This window comes from Chrysemys picta, chromosome 4 (assembly GCF_011386835.1).
Source record: "Chrysemys picta bellii isolate R12L10 chromosome 4, ASM1138683v2, whole genome shotgun sequence".
Taxonomy (NCBI): Eukaryota; Metazoa; Chordata; order Testudines; family Emydidae; genus Chrysemys; species Chrysemys picta.
Genome location: NC_088794.1, coordinates 24,681,275 through 24,700,214, shown reverse-complemented (window position 1 = coordinate 24,700,214; position 18,940 = coordinate 24,681,275). Strand labels below are relative to the sequence as shown.

Here is an 18,940-nt window from a genome sequence, read left to right as displayed (position 1 = left end):
GTAAACACACACCTCAATTTGGCTAGATAACATTTTCTGGCAGAGAGAAAAGGTAGGTGAAGTAATATCTTCTATTGGACCTACTTCTGTTGGTGAAAGAGGCAGGCTTTTGAACTACATAGAGCTCTTCTTCAGATCTGTGAAACCTGAATATCTTTCTCACACCTGAAGAATAGCTCCATGTAGCTCAATAGCTTGCCTCTTTCAACAACAGAAGTTGGTCCAACAAAAGATATTACTCACCCACCTTGTTTTCCTAACACCCTATGACCAACACGGCTACAACATTGCAAACAACATTTTCTGGTAGTCTTTCCTGCTGTAATTAAGAAGAGTTTGAATGGCCACCAAACACAAACACTCTTGATATTAGGATGGGCGTCAGACCTAGCTGTGAGTGAAGAGAGTTGGGTTGGGATGTCTGATTCCATGGCTCTTGAGTTAGCAGGTCTGATAAGGACTGAATGCAGATGGGTTAACAGGTTGACATTTGTAGAAAGTCTGGAAATCAGCATTGTCTGTGCCAATAGGGTGCACTGAGAATGACTCATGCTTCATGGTGACTAATCATCCATAGAACCTGGGGTCGTAGTGGGATGGAAGGGAAAGCATACTTCAAGTGGCCTGTCCAGTACGGTAGAAGAGCATTGCCCCTGGAGTCCTGACCCCATGCTGCTCTGAAATAATAGAAGTTAACTTCTTGTTCATGAACAGGTCCAAGATGATGTACTACACTGAGTGAATATATTATTCAGCACTGAATTCTGCAACTCCCACTCGTGATCCATGGCAAAATGCCTGATGAGATTGTCTCCAATCAGTTCTGAGTGCCTGGGAGGTATGTCAAATAAACTGAGGTGGCTCTGGATACACCTGTGCCATAAGTTGCTCATCTCTATGCACATTGGGAGGGATTTTTCCCCTTTGTTTACACAGAAAATGACTGTCATGTTCCTTATATTATCCCGACATATCCAGATCATGTGAATGGGAGGAATGCATTGTAGGCCTGTCTGACTGCTCTTAGTTTCAGGAGATTGATATGCATCATGGCCTCCAAAGGTATCCAAGTACCTTGTGCTGTATGACTACCAATCCAGGTTCCCCAGCCTGTGAAGGATGCATCTGTGATTACTGTCATATCAGGTGTGGGAACTAGGACAGGGACTCCAATGCCCAAGCGTTCTGGGTTTGTCCACCTGGTGAGTGAAGCCTTGACACTGGACAAGGATTGTCATGACAAAGTTCATGCTGTGTCTGGCATATACACCAACTGGAGCCAAGGTTGCAGACAAAGGAGATGTAGCCCGGTGAATGGCTTTATGTAGGTACAGGTGGCCATGTGGCATAGCCAGGAAAGACAGGCCCAGACTGTTATCCAAGGTTTGTGAGTTACTTGGTTTATCAGACTACTCATGGCATGGAATCTATTTGCACAGAGGTAGGCCCTTATTGCTATTGAGTCCCGGGTAGTCCCTATGCTGCATGGGAGTGAGAGTAGACATTTCCACGCTTACTTGGGCCTGGTCTACACTACGAGTTTAGGTCGACTTTAGCAGCGTTAAATCAAATTAAGCCTGGACACATTCACACGACAAAGACCTTTCTTTCGACTTAAGGGGCCCTTTAAACCGGTTTCTTTACTCCACCTCCGACGAGGGGATTGGCGATAAAATCGGCCTTAGCAGGTCGGAATTGGGGTAGTGTGGATGGAATTCGACATTATTGGCCTCCGTGAGCTATCCCACAGTACTTCATTGTGACCGCTCTGGACAGCGCTCTCAACTCAGATGCACTGACCAGGTAGACAGGAAAAGCCCCACGAACGTTTGAATTTCATTTCCTGTTTGCCCAGCGTGGAGAGCACAGGTGACCACGCAGAGCTCATCAGCACAGGTAACCGTGATGGAGTCCCAGGATCGCAAAAGAGCTCCAGCATGGACAGAACGGGAGGTACAGGATCTGCTCGCCATATGAGGAGATGAATCAGTGCTAGCTGAACTCCGTAGCAGTAAAAGAAATGGCAAAATATTAGAAAAGGTCTCCAAGGCCATGAAGGACAGAGGCCATAACAGGGACGCACAGCAGTGCCGCGTGAAAATTAAGGAGCTAAGGCAAGCCTACCACAAAGCCAGAGAGGCAAACGGAAGGTCTGGGGCACAGCCGCAAACATGCCGCTTCTACGCGGAGCTGCATGCCATGCTAGGGGGTGCAGCCACCACTACCCCAACCGTGTGCTATGACTCCTTCACTGGAGAAACACACAGGGAAGAGGGTTCGGGGTATGAGGAAGAGGAGGATGAAGATAATGTGGATAGCTCACAGCAGCAAGGAAGCGGAGAAACCGGTTTCCCCAACAGCCAGGATATGTTTATCACCCTGGACCTGGAGCCAGTAACCCCCGAACTCACCCAAGGCGTGCTCCCAGACCCTGAGGGCACACAGGGGACCTCTGGTGAGTGTACCTTTGTAAATATTACACATGGTTTAAAAGCAAGCGTGTTTAACGATTATTGATTAATTTGCCCTGGCAATCGCGGCCAGTACAGCTACTGGAAAAGTCTGTTAACGGGTATGGGGATGGAGCGGAAATCCTCCAGGGACATCTCCAGAAAGCTCTCCTTCATGTACTCCCAAAGCCTTGGCAAAAGGTTTCTGGGGAGGGCTGCCTTATCTCGTCCGCCATGGTAGGACACTTTACCACACCAGGCCAGTAGCACATAGTCTGGAATCATTGCATAACAAAGCATGGCAGCATATGGTCCCAGTGTATGCTGGCATGCAGACAACATCCATTCCTTATCGCTCTTTGTTATCCTCAGGAGAGTGATATCATTCACGGTCACCTGGTTGAAATGGGGCGATTTTATTAAGGGAACATTCAGAGGTGCCCGTTCCTGCTCGGCTGAACAGAAATGTTCCCCGCTGTTAGCCATGCGGTGGGGGGAGGGGTGAAGTGATCATCCCAGAGAATTGGGTGTGGAGGGGAGGGGGGTTAGTTGGGTTTGTGCTGCATGTTAACCCAGGAACCGCAGCCCCTCCTTTTACATTGCAAACCCATTTTAAATGGCCAACCCAACGGGTGCTTGGTATGGGAAATGAGGGCGCTACTGTTTGAAACCATTCCCACATGTTAAGAAGGTGAAAAAAGCCAAAAGACTGTGGCTTACCATGGCTGCCTGCAAGCCAAAATCTGTTGCCTGGCACTGCGTGAGTGATCTCTCACACCAAACCTGCAGGCCCTCAATATAAGAGGAAAAATGCGACCTTGTAACGAAAGCACATGTGCTGTGTAATGTGAACATCAAAATTTAACGTGACAGAGTATACCTATTGTTCTCTAAAATGTGTCTTTTTTTAAACCACCTCTCCTTCTCCTCCACCAGCTGCAAATGTTTCTCCTTCACAGAGGCTAGTGAAGATTAGAAGGAGAAAACGGCGGACTCGGGATGACATGTTCACGGAGCTCCAGATGTCCTCCCACACTGAAAGAGCACAGCAGAATGCGTGGAGGCAGTCAATGTCAGACTACAGAAAAGTACAGTATGAACAAGAGGAGAGGTGGCGGGCTGAATCGTGGGATGAACAGAGCAAGTGGCGGGCTGAAGATGATAGGTGGCATCAGCTTGCAGACAGAAGGCAAGAGTCAATGCGCCGGTTGCTGGAGCATCAAACTGATACGCTCCAGCTTATGGTTGAGCTGCAGGAAAGGCAGCAGGAGCAGAGACCGCCACTACAGCCCCTGTGTAACCAACAGCCCTCCTCCCCAAGTCCCATTGCCTCCTCACCCAGACGCCCAAGAACACGGTGGGGGGGCCCCTCCGGCCACCCAGTCACTCCACCCCAGATGATTGCCCAAGCATCAGAAGGCTGGCCTTCAATAAGAGTTAAAGTTTTAAACTGCAGTGTGTCCTTTTCCTTCCCTCCTCCCCCACCCATCCTGGGCTACCTTGGCAATAACCCCCCAGTTGTGTGATGAATTAATAAAGAATGCATGAATATGAAGTAACAATGACTTTATTGCCTCTGCAAGCGGTGCTCAAAGCGGGGAGGGGAAGGTGGGGTGGTTGGTTTACAGTGAAGTAGAGTGAACCGGGTGGGGTGGGGTGGGGGTGGAGGGTTCATCAAGGGGAAACAAAGAGAAGTTTCACACCATAGCCTGGCCAGTCACAAAACTCATTTTCAAAGCTTCTCTGATGCGCACCACGCCCTGCTTGCCCCATTGCAGCAAAGCCATCCACTATGGCCTGCACGTTTCCCAGAGTCACTACCCTTGATATCAGCAGGTCTTTCATTGCCCTGGCAACTTGGATCACAGCAGCCCCCACAATAGATTTGCCCACTCCAAATTGATTCCCGACTGACCGGTAGCTGTCTGGTGTTGCAAGCTTCCACAGGGCTATCGCCACTCACTTCTCAACTGTGAGGGCTGCTCTCATCCTGGTATTCTAGCGCTTCAGGGCAGGGGAAGGCAAGTCACAAAGTTCCATGAAAGTGCCCTTACGCATGCGAAAGTTTTGCAGCCACTGGGAATCGTCCCACACCTGCAGCACGATGCGGTCCCACCAGTCTGTGCTTGTTTCCCGGGCCCAGAATCGGCGTTCCACGGCATGAACCTGCCCCAGTAACACCATGCTTTGCACATTGCTGGGGCCTGTACTTTGTGAGAGGTCTATATCCATACCAATTTCCTCATCACTCTCGTCGCCGCGCTGCAATCGCCTCCTCTGCTGGTCCTGGTTTTGCTTTGGCATGTCCTGGCTCTGCATATACTCCAGGACAATGCACGTGGTGTTCATAGTGCTCATAATTGCCGCGGTGATCTGAGCAGGCTCCATGATCCCAGTGCTATGGCGTCTGGTCTGAAAAAAGGCGCGAAACTAGTATCTGATGGAGGGAGGGAGGGGCGAGTGACGACATGGCGTACAGGTACAGGGAATTAAAATCAAAGGTGGCTGTGCATCAGGGAGAAACACAAACAACTGTCACACAGAATGGCCCCCCCAAAGATTAAACTCAAAACCCTGGGTTTAGCAGGCCGTTGATTTCATGGAGGGAGGGGGAAGCAAATGAATATAGAACAAATCTATTTTTTACATCTTAAGCTGGCAGACGACGGTGCAGCATGACTGATAGCCCTTGGCATCTTCTGGGTGCTTGGCAGAAAATACTGGGCGCTTGGCAGAAAATAGCATACTACGACTGATAGCCATCATCGTCGAGACTGTTAGATAGGACTGAGCATGTCTGCCCAGGTGCCCATGATTGACAGCCACTGCAGTACGACGACGACGGATATCAATCGTAATATACCATCTTCTACCCAAAGGCAAGGGGCTGCTGTTGTGTGCAATGCAGCCCCATGTCTGCCAGCCCCACGTCTGCCAGCACCCAGATAGCCGATGAAGGCTACCAGTCATACTGCACCGTCTACTGCCAAAAGGCAATTAGCTGCTGCTGTGTAGCAATGCAGTACCACGTCTGCCGGCACCCAGAGGACATATGGTGACGGTGAGCTGAGCTGAGCGGGCTCCATGCTTGGCGTGGCATGTTGTCTGCATAGGTAACCCAGGTAAAAAGGTGCGAATCGATTGTCTGCCGTTGCTCTGACGGAGGGGGAGGTGCCTGACGACACGTACCCAGAACCCCCCGCGACACTGTTTTGCATCATTCAGGCATTGGGATCTCAACCCAGAATTCCAATGGGCGGCGGAGACTGCGGGAACTGTGGGATAGCTACCCATAGTGCAACTCTCCGGAAGTGGACGCTAGCCTCGGTACTGTGGACGCGGTCCGCCGACTTCATGCACTTAGAGCATTTTATGTGGGGACACACACAATCGGCTGTATACAACCGATTTCTATAAAACCGGCTTCTATAAATTCGACCTAATTTCGTAGTGTAGACATATCCTTGGATTACCAAGGATACCAGAAGGTGGAACAAGGAAAAGCTGCCAACTCAACTTCCAGTTTAGATCTACCTACTAGAAACCTGTTGTCCAAGTATCAGAAGACTGTATAGCCATTTCATCTCATTTGTGCTGACACCAGTGATAAGATAAGACCTTCACGAAGACCCTGGTGGTGGTGTTGCCAGCCCAAATGGGATGCCATGAACTGGTAGTGTTCCTGTCCTACCAGAAGGCTGATGTGTGCCAGGTGAACATCCACACGAAGGTAAGTATCTTTCACGTCCAGAGCTGCAAATCATGTGTGTGTCCCCCAGCCCCGCTAGGAGGGAATTATGGATGACCATGTAAACATTTGCGATCTTAATTTACAAATAAAAATATTTGTATTTATAGCTGATGTAGGTCAAAAATTAACCTCCATCCTCCCTTCTTGTAAACTACAAAACAGTTGAGAAGAACACTCTCCCTTGATGCTGAGGTGGCACTTGCTCTATAGCTCCTTGTTTGAGGAGAGAGTCCACCTACTGTCAGAGGATCTCCTTCTAAGAGTAGTCCCTGAAGAGGAACTGGGAATTGGGTTTTGAAGGAGATGGAGAAAGGAACTCTGTGTTGCCAAAATGGATGATATCTAGTACCCACTTGTCCATTATTATAGCCCTCTACAGTTGTGTGCAAAGTACATTAGGAGACCACCAAAGTGGACTTTGGAAACAGGTGAGGATGGCATCATTATTAGTTTGCAACTCTTGAGGCTCCCAACAAAAGGTAACATTTAGCTGGTGGATGAGGTTGAGTGACTGTCGTTGAGGTGGATGGGGCTGCATACCTAGGCCTCTGATCCTTTGATGCTTGTGTGGGTTCATATGGTTATTGGTGGTACAAATGCTGTGGAAAAGGCCTTGGCTTATATACCTGTTTAGAATGCTTCCTCTTTGGGGCCAGGGTATAAAATGCTGAGGGAGCAGAAGGACTGTCTGAAAGTCTTTTAATGAGTGCAAAGACTTTTCTGTTCTCATTAGATAAAATGGTTTCTTTTGGGGAAAAGCACTCAATGGTGTTCTGAACTTCTCTGGGGAACCCCAAAGAATGAAGCCCAAACTCTTGCCATATTACTATTGCAGTCGCATCCACTGCAGCTTGCAGTGAGGTTTTAGCCATGAGTCTACTTTTGTCAACAAGGGCTTGGAATTAAATCCTATCCTCCTTGGAGAGACTTATCTTTGAACTCCAGGAATTTTAAGTAGATCATAAAATCATATTTTGCTAACAGGGCCTAGTAGTTAAGAGTGTCTGAATTGGAGGCTGATAAATGTAAATACTTTCTTCCCCAGAAGGTCCAGGCATTCAGCTTCCTTGTCAGTAAGGTATTAGGGTATTGTGCCTGGATATTTCCATGGCTACTTGTACTACTAGGGAGGTGGGCGCAGGGTGGGTGAACAAGAATTCTGTCCCTTTCTCAGGCACAAAGTAATGTTTCTCAGCTCCTCCTCTGAGGTGGGGTACACATTGCCAGTGTATGCCATACCGTGCTAGCTGGTTTCATAATGGCCTCATTCACCAGGAGAGCTACCTGATTGGCTCCGGTGGGCTCCAGGCTATCCAAGGGTTTGTGCCACATATTTTGAACTTCTTCTGATGGAATCTGAAGTTTTGTCATCCTCCACAATAGTTCCTGGTATTACCCAGGGTGATCAGGTGGGAAAGGTGAAGACGGGGCAAATAATACACCTGTCTGCACCGGCAGACCCAACTAACTCATCCTCCTCTACATACTCCTGCAGAGCCAGTTGCTGTTCATTAGGAGTAGAGGGATGGTGTGACTCTCTGGTAGAGTTCACAGATCTGGGGTGTCATGCATTAGGAGCCCAATAGGACAAGTTATGAAGGGTCAAAAGCTGGCTTGGGAGGATGCCCAAAGCACTGCGTACCAGTGATGTCTTGGAGGGTAACCCTGCTTGTGAAAAGGACTGGTCCAAGAAACTCTGAAGGCCCTGTCTGAACTAACCACTTTCCCAACCCAGGGAGATAGTTCGTCCTAAACATCATATTCAGCCAACAAAAACGGCAGTTCTGGCTCCATCGACGATACTGTCAGTGCTGGTGGGAGGAAGCTCTGGCTCGTGGCCAGACTAGGGGAGTAACTCCCTTTCCTTGAAGTGATATGCTTTTTCTGGGCTCAAAATGTCCCTCAGAAGGACTGAGTATGAAAGTAAAGGAGAGTGTGGGTTCAGGAGGGTAAAAATGTTCTTTGGGTAGTACTTGTCTCAGTCCGTCCCAGAGTATGAGGGGTCCTGGTTGTCGATTCCACCAGATCCAGTGCTGCGACACTTAATGGTTGGGGGTTCTTCACCGGATCAGGCCAGTACCACGGGGGGGTGGGGAGGGGAAGGGAAGAGCAGAACGTGAGAGAGGGAGTCTTGTCTGGAGCTCTTCATCAGTACCAGCAGATGTTGATCCTTCAGCTTTGCTCCTGCACGCTTTCCCTTTGTGATCAGGAAGTTTAGGCAGACCTAAGTCCTTGGAACCTGCACGGGAAGACTCACCTGACTTGGATGGAGTTGGGGAAGGATCTCTTCTCCTGTAAGCAGAATTAGAGGGGGGATCTGTTTTTATGTCTATGAGAGAGTGCCACTTACTCTCATGAGAGGCCTGAGACAGTGGGTCTTTAGATTTATCTGATCCTACTTCTGCTCGAGAACTGTGGATAATGTACAGGGGGTCTCCCCAGCCTGGATCTGGCTGGGGTCTCCCGGCTTTCTCCATGAGGTGCTTCCTCAGTTGAAGTTCTCGTCCCTCTAGGGCAGTGGTTCTCAACCATGGGTCACAAGTGCAGGGCCAGTGTTAGGGTGTGGCAAGCAGGGCAAGTACCCAGGAAGCCACACGAAGCTAAGTTACATGCTTCAGCCCCGGGCGGCGGGGCTCAGGCTGCAGACCAGGCTCACAAGTGAAAAACAGGCTCAAATACCACACTGAAATGTAAATGCAATACTTATATTTGAATCAGTTTATTTTATAATTATATGGTAAATATGAGAAAGTAAGCAATTTCAGTAATAGTGTGCCATGACACTTATATTTTTATGTCTGATTTTGTAAGCAAGTAGTTTTTAAGTTAGGTGAAACTTGGGGTATGCAAGACAAATCAGATTCCTGAAAGGGATATAGTAGTTTGGAAAGGTTAAGAACCACTGCTCTAAGGTCTGGGATAGAAAGGAGCAACAGATATTGCACTCGGCAGAGATATGTGCCTCCTCAAGGCAGTAAAGGTAGTGACTGTCACATATGGAGAAGGAGCAAGGACAGGAGAGTTTTTAAATCCTGGAATTCTGAGCATAGTTCTATTCCTGAAAGGAGGGGACGTAGAGAGTCTGTGGGGTGCAGAAAAAATAAGCTAAACTACATAAAATATTATAACTTTCACAAGCTACATACAATTATGTTCACAGAGATGAAAACTATGTGAGGATAGCTCCAGACCCAGTGGATTCCAACTCAAACCATGCAGTGGTAAGAAGGAACTGGAGAGACAGTTGATTCACATCTCCCCTTACACCTTCAGTACTGAGCACAAGGAGCTCCAGGGAGCAGGCGTGGACCAGAAGATACTTGCAAGATATTCCAGTCTTAGATGCATGCACACCCATGTGTGGAATACACATAGGGACCCACACTTGAAAAAAGAACCTAAAGCAGCCTCTCTCAAATGTGGACACCAGGGGCTTTTCTTGCTGCCACAGTCTCCTGGGCAGTGATTGGGGGAGGGAGGTGGCAGCAAATCCTCCCCCAGGGCCATCAACAGGGACTGGTCCCTGGCCCCTTCTGGAGCCTCAAACACTGTAGGAGCTGGCGATCAATGCAAGTTCCCCACCTTCCCACGGGCAGTGGGCTCCACCCCCCAGACACTGGGCTTCAGGCTTTGGCCCTGGGCTCACCACCCCACGTTGCCCTGTCCCCCCCCACCGTGCATCCTGACCCCAGGCTCTGACCCCAGACTCACCCCCCCCCCAAAATCGCCCTGACCACTGCTGCCTCCTTCAGCCCTCCATCCAGCCTCCCCATTGCCCCATCACACACGCCTCCCTAGACATCTCCCCTCCAGGGCTTAAATTTGTCCCTCAGCTTGCCAGGGCTGAGTAAATCTGCTGTGAAAGGCGATACAGTATTAATATACAAATATCACTTTTCATAGTAGCAGACATGAGAGTTAGAAAGTCTAAAAAAAAGGGGGCAGCCAAAAAAGCAAACATGCAAAGCACCTTGTGTTTCTATTCTGTTTAGGTCCAGTAAAGAATAGAGACAACTGTACGTTATTTTTATTATTGAGTCTGAAAAAAAATCTCTACATAAATAAATTATAATGATTTGGACATGGCTATGTGCATATTTGTTTATTTTTCCTAAAGCTAATTACGGATTTTAGGAGAAATTGTCAGAGCAGCCACCAGCACTCTGAGGCCACCAAAACTTTTGTTGAGAACACCCCTGACCTAAAGATATCTGTGGGCCATCCCTGAGATGTCCTCACTTCTTATAGAATTCCGCATATTGGCTGACCCAACATGATTTAGATAGAGTGAACTAAAGTCTAGTCCAGACTACGATTTAAATGTTAGATCGAGTTACCTACTTTGATCTAAATTATATGTTCTAAAATTATAGTCAAGACAAAAGTTATAAAATTTTACAGGTTGTCAACACACTAAAGTTATACACTTTACACTGGTGTAGTTCAAGTGATATAACCCCTAGTGCAGATGCAGTTGTACCACTACAAAAGGTGCTTATGTTGGTACAGCTTATTCCCATGAAGAAAGTGGAATAAGTTAGATTGGTAGAAAGGTGCCTTATACCCCAATGTAACTGCATCTACACCAGGGTGCTGGATCCGTATAACTGTTTTGATAAAAAAGTCACACTCAACTAAAGTAGTTATGCTGCTACAAGAACTGTATTTAAACCATGCCACAGACCATGCTAAAGATATTAAAAGCCTAAACTCAACCAGTTTTGTATGTTCTAGAGTGCAATTGCTTTGTGTTGACTAGAGTTTTAGGTATTAATTACACTGAGCTAAGTAAGGTATGCATCCGAAGAAGTGGACTGTAGCCCACGAAAGCTTATGCTCTAATAAATTTGTTAGTCTCTAAGGTGCCACAAGTACTCCTGTTCTTTTTGCGGATACAGACTAACATGGCTGCTACTCTGAAACCTAAACTAAGTAACTCCATCATACCTTTAAATCTTAATCTAGACAAGATCTAAGTGTCTCTCGCTCATCAAATAGGGTCAACTACAAAGGGCTCAGATTCCATTTACGAGGATAACAAGGCAGAACAACATATTTTTCTTCGAGTCGGCAATTTCCCCACTCCTGTTCTCACACCAATACAGACTCTTCATGAGAATGCTCCTCCTCACTGGCATAGCCTCTTCTCAGGTAGATCACAGAAAAGCCCTCCTGTTTTTACTGTAACTAGTAAGGGATCTAGTTGTTTCAAAATGGTCCGAAGCAATTCACAGAACATTTGAGGGAAAGAATTGTTTTTCTTTGCCAGACTGGAATTACACACACAGATTTAACTTAGAGAATTTTTCACTTGACCAGAGCTCAAAGAGCCGGGAAGTCCAATTCTATTTTGTTGACAACATAAACAACAAATAATCTTACACACCCAGAGATTTACTTCGCATAAATTCTTTGAGGCAGGAACAGTGTTTGTTATGGGTTTGTAAAACATCTAGCACAATGGGGTCTTCGTCCATGACTAAGGCTCCTAATCACTACCACAATACAAACAGCTATTCACTGTCAAGTTACAAGAAGCCTCTCATGCACACAGTAGGTCAACACCACAGCACTTGCACTTCATTGTCATCTCATGAGTAGGGAAGAGGAAGACACTTAGGCCCTGGCTACACTCAAAACTTCAAAGCGCTGTGCGGGAGCGCTCCCACAGCAGCGCTTTGAAGTGCGAGTGTGGTTGCATGCCAGCACTGGGAGAAAGCTCTCCCAGAGCTGCAAGTACTCCACCTCCATGAGGGGATTAGTTTACAGTGCTGGGAGCACGGCTCCCAGAGCTGGGGCACTGTTTACACTGGTGATTTACAGCGCTGTAACTTGCTGCGCTCAGGGGGGTGTTTTTTCACACCCCTGAACAAGAAAGTTGCAGTGTTGTAAAGTGCCAGTGTAGCCAAGCCCTAACTCTGGTCATTAATTGCAGCGATAATCAAAATTACCTCAAATATAACCTAAATTATAGTTATTTTTAGGCCTCTATCACAGTAGTATCTACCAGGTGCACTGACAATTATTTACAGTAGACTTCTCTCCTAGAGTTTGCAGTATTTCCTCTGTGCAACTAAACAATTTGTTATTGTTTTCTCTTCTCCCTCTGCCCCTCTGGGACTTTTTCAGCAGAAGACAATCTGGGATATTTATTGATCCCCCTCCCCTGGATCAGGTCTGCAGAATGGAATTGTTGCTTAGTCAGCTTCCAATTTAGAATCATAGCTGCAGACACAGGAACCTTACGGGCCAAAGAAGAGACGCTCATAGAATATCAGGGTTGGAAGGGACCTCAGGAGGTCATCTAGTCCAACCCCCTGCTCAAAGCAGGACCAATCCCCAACATAATCATCTCAGCCAGGGCTTTGTCAAGCCTGAACTTAAAAACCTCTAAGGAAGGAGATACCACCACCTCCCTAGGTAACCCATTCCAGTGCTTCATCACCCTCCTAATGAAATAGTTTTTCTTAATACCTCCCCCACTGCAACTTGAGACCATTGCTTCTTGTTCTGTCATCTGCTACCACTGAGAACAGTCTAGATACATCCTCTTTGGAACTCCCTTTGAGGCAGTTGAAAGCAGCTATCAAATCCCCCCTCATTCTTCTCTTCCACAGACTAAATAATCCCAGTTCTCTCAGCCTCTCCTCATAAGTCATGTGCTCCAGCCCCCTAATCATTTTTGTCGACTCTGCTGGACTCTCCAATTTTTCCACATCCTTCTTGTAATGTGGGGCCCAAAACTGGACACAGTACTCCAGATGAGACCTCACCAATGCTGAATAGAGGGGAATGACCATGTCCCTCAATCTGCTGGCAATGCTCCTACTTATACAGTCCAAAAGGCCGTTAGCCTTCTTGGCAACAAGAGCACACTGTTGACTCATATCTAGCTTCTTGTCCACTGTAACCCCTAGGTGTAGCCTTCATTGATTTGAGATCTACCATACCATTCTGTCACTAGAAGGGAAGCAATGTCCACAACGATCCTGTTGTATGTGCTTGTGTGACAACAGAAGGGAATGTCTTCCTTACAGAAACAATTGATACATCAGGAAATGCGCATACAGCAGAATACTTACAAGAAGTAGCAGTAAAAGCTATAACAAACTGCCAAAAAAAATTCAAATGTCTAGTACGCAGCTTGGTCACAGACAATGCTGCAAATGTATCCAAGATGAGAAGAATTTTAGAAGAGTCTCAAGCTAATAACATACGGTTGCAGTGCTCATTTGATGCACCTCCTAGCCAAAGACTTCAGTGTTCCAGAAACAAAGAGTAATGTTGTTGAAATTGCAAAATACTGCCATAACAACCACTTTGGACCAGCTGCTATGAAAAAAGTGGGAGAACCCAAGCTAACTCTCCCACAAGATGTGCAATGGAATTCAGTAGTTGAATGTTCTGAGCACTTTATCAAGAACTGGCCTAATCTGATGACAGTTTGTGAACAAATTCGTGAAAAAATAGATGGCACTGTCACAACCAAAGTTCTCAACATTGGGTTTAAGAGAAATGTTGAACACATGCTGAATACCCTGAAGCCTATTTCTGTAGTCTTGAACAAAATGCAGGGAAATAGCTGTTTTATTGCGGACGCTGCTGAAATTTGGAACGAACGGAGTGAGATCTTAAAGAGAGAAATATGCAATGACAGAGTTAAATTACAAGCATTAAAAATAAATGAATGGGACAAGCACTATCTCCAGCTCCTTTTCTTGCAAATATTCTCAATACTCGGTATCAGGGTCAAACCTTAACTGCTGAAGAAAAGGAGTTGGCTATGACATGGACATCCAGCAATCATCCCTCCATAACGCCAACTATAATAAACTTCTGAGCTAAGGGTGAACCATTCAAGAAATATGTTTGCTGATGATGTTTTAAAGAAAGTCACACCAGTGAACTGGTGGAAGTCACTTAAGCACTTGGATTCAGAGACTGTTGAAGTAAGAATCTCACTTAACGGCTGTAGCTTCTTCTGCTGGTGTAGAAAGAATATTTTCCTCTTTTGGACTAATTCATTCCAAACTGAGAAATCATTTGGGACCTGAAAAAGCAGGAAAGCTTGTTTTTCTTTTCCAGATTATGAACAAACAGGAAAATGAAGGAGAAGACAACGGAGTTAGCTGCAGAAGTCAATATTTTAAGTTTCTCATGTTGACCTGGCTGACAGTCTATTTTTTTTTTTTTAATATTTCATTTAACTATTTTAGTTAAAAACAATTTTAACAAAAACAAACCGATTTAAAAAAACTTGAATGTTTAACTAAATTCAAAAATTCATATGCTTGTTTTGTTAAATTATATGTTTGCTGTTGAAGAAAAAAATCCAGAATACACAATGTTGTTGTTTTAATTAAATAAAACAATTGAAATGTCTGTCTGGTGATGTTCTCCTCCTAATACAGCATGGCAAGAAAATCCTCCAAATATTAATGATTGACCTGTTGAATTGGAGATAGTTCACCTCCCAATGTCTTCATAAATAATTACCTTTGGTAAATGAAATAACTAAACAATCATTACTTTTACAGCTATATCAGAAAATGAATCTGAAAAGTTTTCAAAATAAATCACTTTAAAAATGTATAGTGTGTACTTTCTAAAAATGAAACCTACATCCATCTCTGAGTTGTGAAGAATATGTATTAAGGTTATAACAACCAACAAGAATGCACTGTTATGTAGAAATCCATGATTAAAATCGAGTCTTCCTGACTAGTGATTTAAGTCATTATTTAAATCAAATACATCCTGGCCAGCCCACTCCTTTGCTTGAGCACAACAGAGACTGGAAGCTCCAAATCTTGAAGCAGATAAAACTTTCCTACACATTTGGTGCTCTGCTGTTTGGAGTATTTGAATCCATTGGCAGTCAGAATCCTCACAATTTACTAGGGAGGCCAATTTTTAATGGGACAAAAATGCATGTTTATGGTACCATGGTGGACAGGCATGCTGGAAGCCATTGCATAGGACGGGCAAAGCTAGAGAATTCAGGAACCCCTCATGACATACCCCCCTCAATCCAATCTTCTAATCGCCTTCCAATACTGAGCAACCCAGCTAAATCCATCCAGCCATTAACATGTCGTATTGTCATTCCCCTCCATGTCTATTGAACTCTCTCCAGCCCCCTGCCTTACTCACTTCTTCACACCACACCTCTCCTCACCCACCAAGTTGTCAATTATTCTACTTCCCATGCCACAATGTTACTCACAACAGGCAGCTTGGGATCCCATGTGCATATTTTTGCATAAGGTGCCCCCAAACCTAAGACACTCTACACATACAGATTGTAGAAACCACGCACCAAAGAGCTTTCAACGACTAGGGAGCAAGAGAACTTCACTAGTTAGGCATGTTGCCTATAGCTGCCGCACTACCTTGACATTTAACAGATCTCAGCATCTAGTGAAGAGGCAAAACTGTAAGTAGGCCTTATTTTCGGAGGATGTCTTATTTTCGGGGAAACAGGGTACTAATGAGAGCTCATGTAATGAGGGGCTGGACTGAAGCCCAACAAAGCAGCTCTCACTGCAGCAGAGTCCAAGCTTGAATCAGTTAGAGGAGGATAAATAATGACAATTACACATTATTCTCCATTAATCCCAAACACTCAGAAGCCAGTGGTCACCTCTTAGATACCTTTTACATGCCCCTTCCCCATTTATTCCTAGAGGTAATATACTCTAAGGAAATGGAAAGCATAGATAATACTTCTACACAGATAACAGAACTGCAGCTCTCCCTACTCATGCTGATCCTTCCACTTCCCATCTAATCTCCTTAAGGATGGCAAGTCTGAGGCTTACACCTGTCTGCACAATGGAATTCTTCAGACATTATTTCCTTTGATACCCACATCACCCCTCTACTGGCTACTTCTGCCTTCCAAGCGTCAGACCCATCTCTAATATGGAAGAGAATTGAAATCCAGATTTCGAAACAAACTATGAGTTGTGTTCTTTTAAACACAAGGTCACATTTAAAAACGGATCAAGCTTGCTCAACCCACCTTATGTTTTAGGAATGAAGCCAGTGAACACGACAATGCTTTAGTCGCTTCCTGCCTTATTTGTTGGAATTTCCTCCATAATCTTCCTAAATCTCTGCTCTTGAAACGTCAGGGGACCCAGAATGCTGCCCCCAAGTTCTCTCCATCATAGGAAACAGGAGCACAACATGCACCTCTCTTCCCCCCCCCCCCAACATGTCACCTTCCCTAGCTTATCTTTTGTTTTCAATTGAGAACAGCTCTCCTGGTTTGAAACTCTACACAAACTTATTCCATGAACTTCCCTACTACTCTCTCCCTTCCCCATACACCCACACAGTCTGCATTTCTTTAATCTTCATATCTCCTTTCCACAAAAGGAATTTTTCATTCATTTGTGCATACTTTTCTGAACTCTCTCCTTCAAAACTAACCTGCATATATATATATATATATATACACACACACCACACCTCTACCTATACATCACACCTCTACCTTCACATGATGTTTACAAGAAAGCATGCATGAGAACTAGTAGCTGTTGCTTTGCTCATAAGCAACACCCTCATTAGCCACACACACTCCTATTCACCTCTTTTCATTTTCACCCCATTCTAACTAAATTTGGATCTTTTTACGGTACTTTGGCATCCATACACCCACCCCCAAATATACGTAGATTTAAACTCAAGTCCTCTGATGAGGCAAAGTAGTATTATCTATAAAAATAGGAAACTGAGGCAGAGATTTAAGCATCTTGCTCAAGGTTGCACAAAAATTATGTGGCATTTCAAGAATTAAACCCAGATCTCCCAAGTCTTATTTAACCTTAACCACAAGACCATTTTTCCTCATCTCTAATCCTTCCCTCAGCTCCTCCACAATTTACCTCCACCCACTGTTCCTTGATCACAATGACCTGCCTTCTAGAGTCCAAACAACACCACATCTTGTGTTGCCAGCTTTGGTGGGGGACAGTATAGTCATCCAAGCACCCTTTATTCTTTCCAGCACTAGAGCTTTTATAGTTTCAGCTCTGCTTTTCCTGAACTCCATCTCTATTCTTCTTCTCCCTCCTTAGCTGTAGGAACAGTTGCACAAAATTCTGCAAGGCATGTGCTACTATGTCTCTCGCTGCAAAAGGGTGTGTGAAGGACCTTATACAGCTGAACTTTGTGTTGTAAGGTTAATAATATCCTGATTCCCCATGGCAATTTGGCTCAACCAAAACGACTGGACCCTTGAGGGAATTTATTAATACACCAGTGTTATGTTACCTCTGTCCAACTTGAAGGTTTCAAACCTTAGCATAATAAATCATGCAACCCTCCATACAAGTGACCCTAGATATACTCTGCCAACTACTGCATAGATCTGAATGCTGACCTTAATCTGGAGTGCAGCCTGACACTGGGAAAGACAGGTGGCTAATTTTAGTAGTACTGCACAACCCATCCTCCAAAGAAGGGTTTCTGGAGAGAAAGCCATATTAAACTAACACTGACTGGCTGGTTTCACATGAAGAACCCTAGAACTAATCCGTAGATTTTTCCCGAGGTCTAATACTACTACTTACTGCTTTATGCTTTCAAAGCCCTATACAAGCTAACTGGCATTTCATACAGTAGGTGTTTATCCAGAATAGGACAGACTCAAGTACCAGGCTCATGATTTAGCAGGAATATAGTCAAAACCTGGAGAGCTTCCAGGGTTTAAAGTTCCAGGAGGGCTTCCTATCACAAGCAGGGCTGGCACAGTTTCAGAGCAAGTGGGGAGGAGAGTGTGTGGTTTGTATGTTTTCTGGGGGAGTTATAGCTGATAGTGCCAAGGAGTAGCTGGACAATTCAGGGGCGGGGCATAGTCAGGCTCTTCAGTACCCACAGGCTGAAGAAGACTTCAGCAGCTGTTTACACAATGTGTACTGATGGGAAACACTGTTTAACACTAGGACCCATGATGAGTTTTTGGCCAGGTCAAAAACAGGTTCCTGGCAGCTGCCTCTGACACAGGAATGCTGTTCCCAACAAGGAACGTGGCAGTGCCATGCTCTGCACAAGCTGCTGGCTGCATTGTACTTTATACCCTCTTCCACAATGTCACCCGTGTTCCTGATTGGCTTCAGAAACAATATTCTGCCTATGGAAATAAGAACAGTCACTCACTCAAGGAAACATACTCCCTTTACTGTGAAGCGTTTTTTTTGCTTACATTTGACAGCTTAAGTTTAAGTAAACTATGAAAGACTGCCCTGGAGATGATGTCCTCTAGTAACAGGACAGGTAACACAACCTTCTTCCATAATACCCCACCTGTATGCCTCAACCTAGTCTAATAGTTAAATATTCATTGGCAGTGCTACCAAACAAGGGCTGAGAAACCAGACTACCAAACAAGAATGTCTATGAATGACAGCATACTGGAGTTAAGACATAGCATCCATGCTGAATTTCTCAGACCTAGATGAGGACTCACTGAGGCTTTGCATCACTACTCTCCCCGAGTGTCCCCAGTATATGCACTACGCACTAGACCCAATCAACAGCATGTCTCTTTGTTGGCTCTTGTTCTGTACTGGTGACAAAGCACCTTAAGAGTGATCAGACAGACTTCTCCAAATAAACCAGAAGGGAAGTAAAAATGTGTAAGCTTAAATTACTCACTGCCTGTCCTCTCCCATGACACCTTGATAACTAAGTTGCAATGCTCTCAAATCTCACAAGCTAGACAAGGCTG

The 18,940-nt window shown here is 45.3% G+C and overlaps 2 protein-coding genes across 11 annotated transcripts in view; one reads left to right on the top strand and one right to left on the bottom strand.

The window, feature by feature from the left end:
- Positions 1 to 18,940, bottom strand: part of KDM2A (lysine demethylase 2A) — a 104,014-nt gene that overhangs the window by 68,523 nt on the left and 16,551 nt on the right. The gene's annotated exons all lie outside the window — the stretch shown is intronic.
- On the top strand, positions 1,155 to 3,976 carry LOC135982769 (uncharacterized). The gene is made up of 2 exons (XM_065590945.1): positions 1,155 to 2,455; positions 3,387 to 3,976. The coding sequence occupies exons 1-2, from the start codon at positions 2,053 to 2,055 to the stop codon at positions 3,974 to 3,976; spliced, it is 993 nt and encodes a 330-aa protein (XP_065447017.1). The 5' UTR covers positions 1,155 to 2,052.

What these genes read in the sequence shown, in the direction of transcription:
- LOC135982769 (XM_065590945.1), top strand. Translation starts at nt 2,053, where the DNA reads ATGAAGGACAGAGGCCATAACAGGGACGCACAGCAGTGCCGCGTGAAA. An exon ending in GGGCACACAGGGGACCTCTG is followed by an intron (nt 2,456 to 3,386) that starts GTGAGTGTACCT and finishes CTCCTCCACCAG; the next exon opens with CTGCAAATGTTTCTCCTTCA.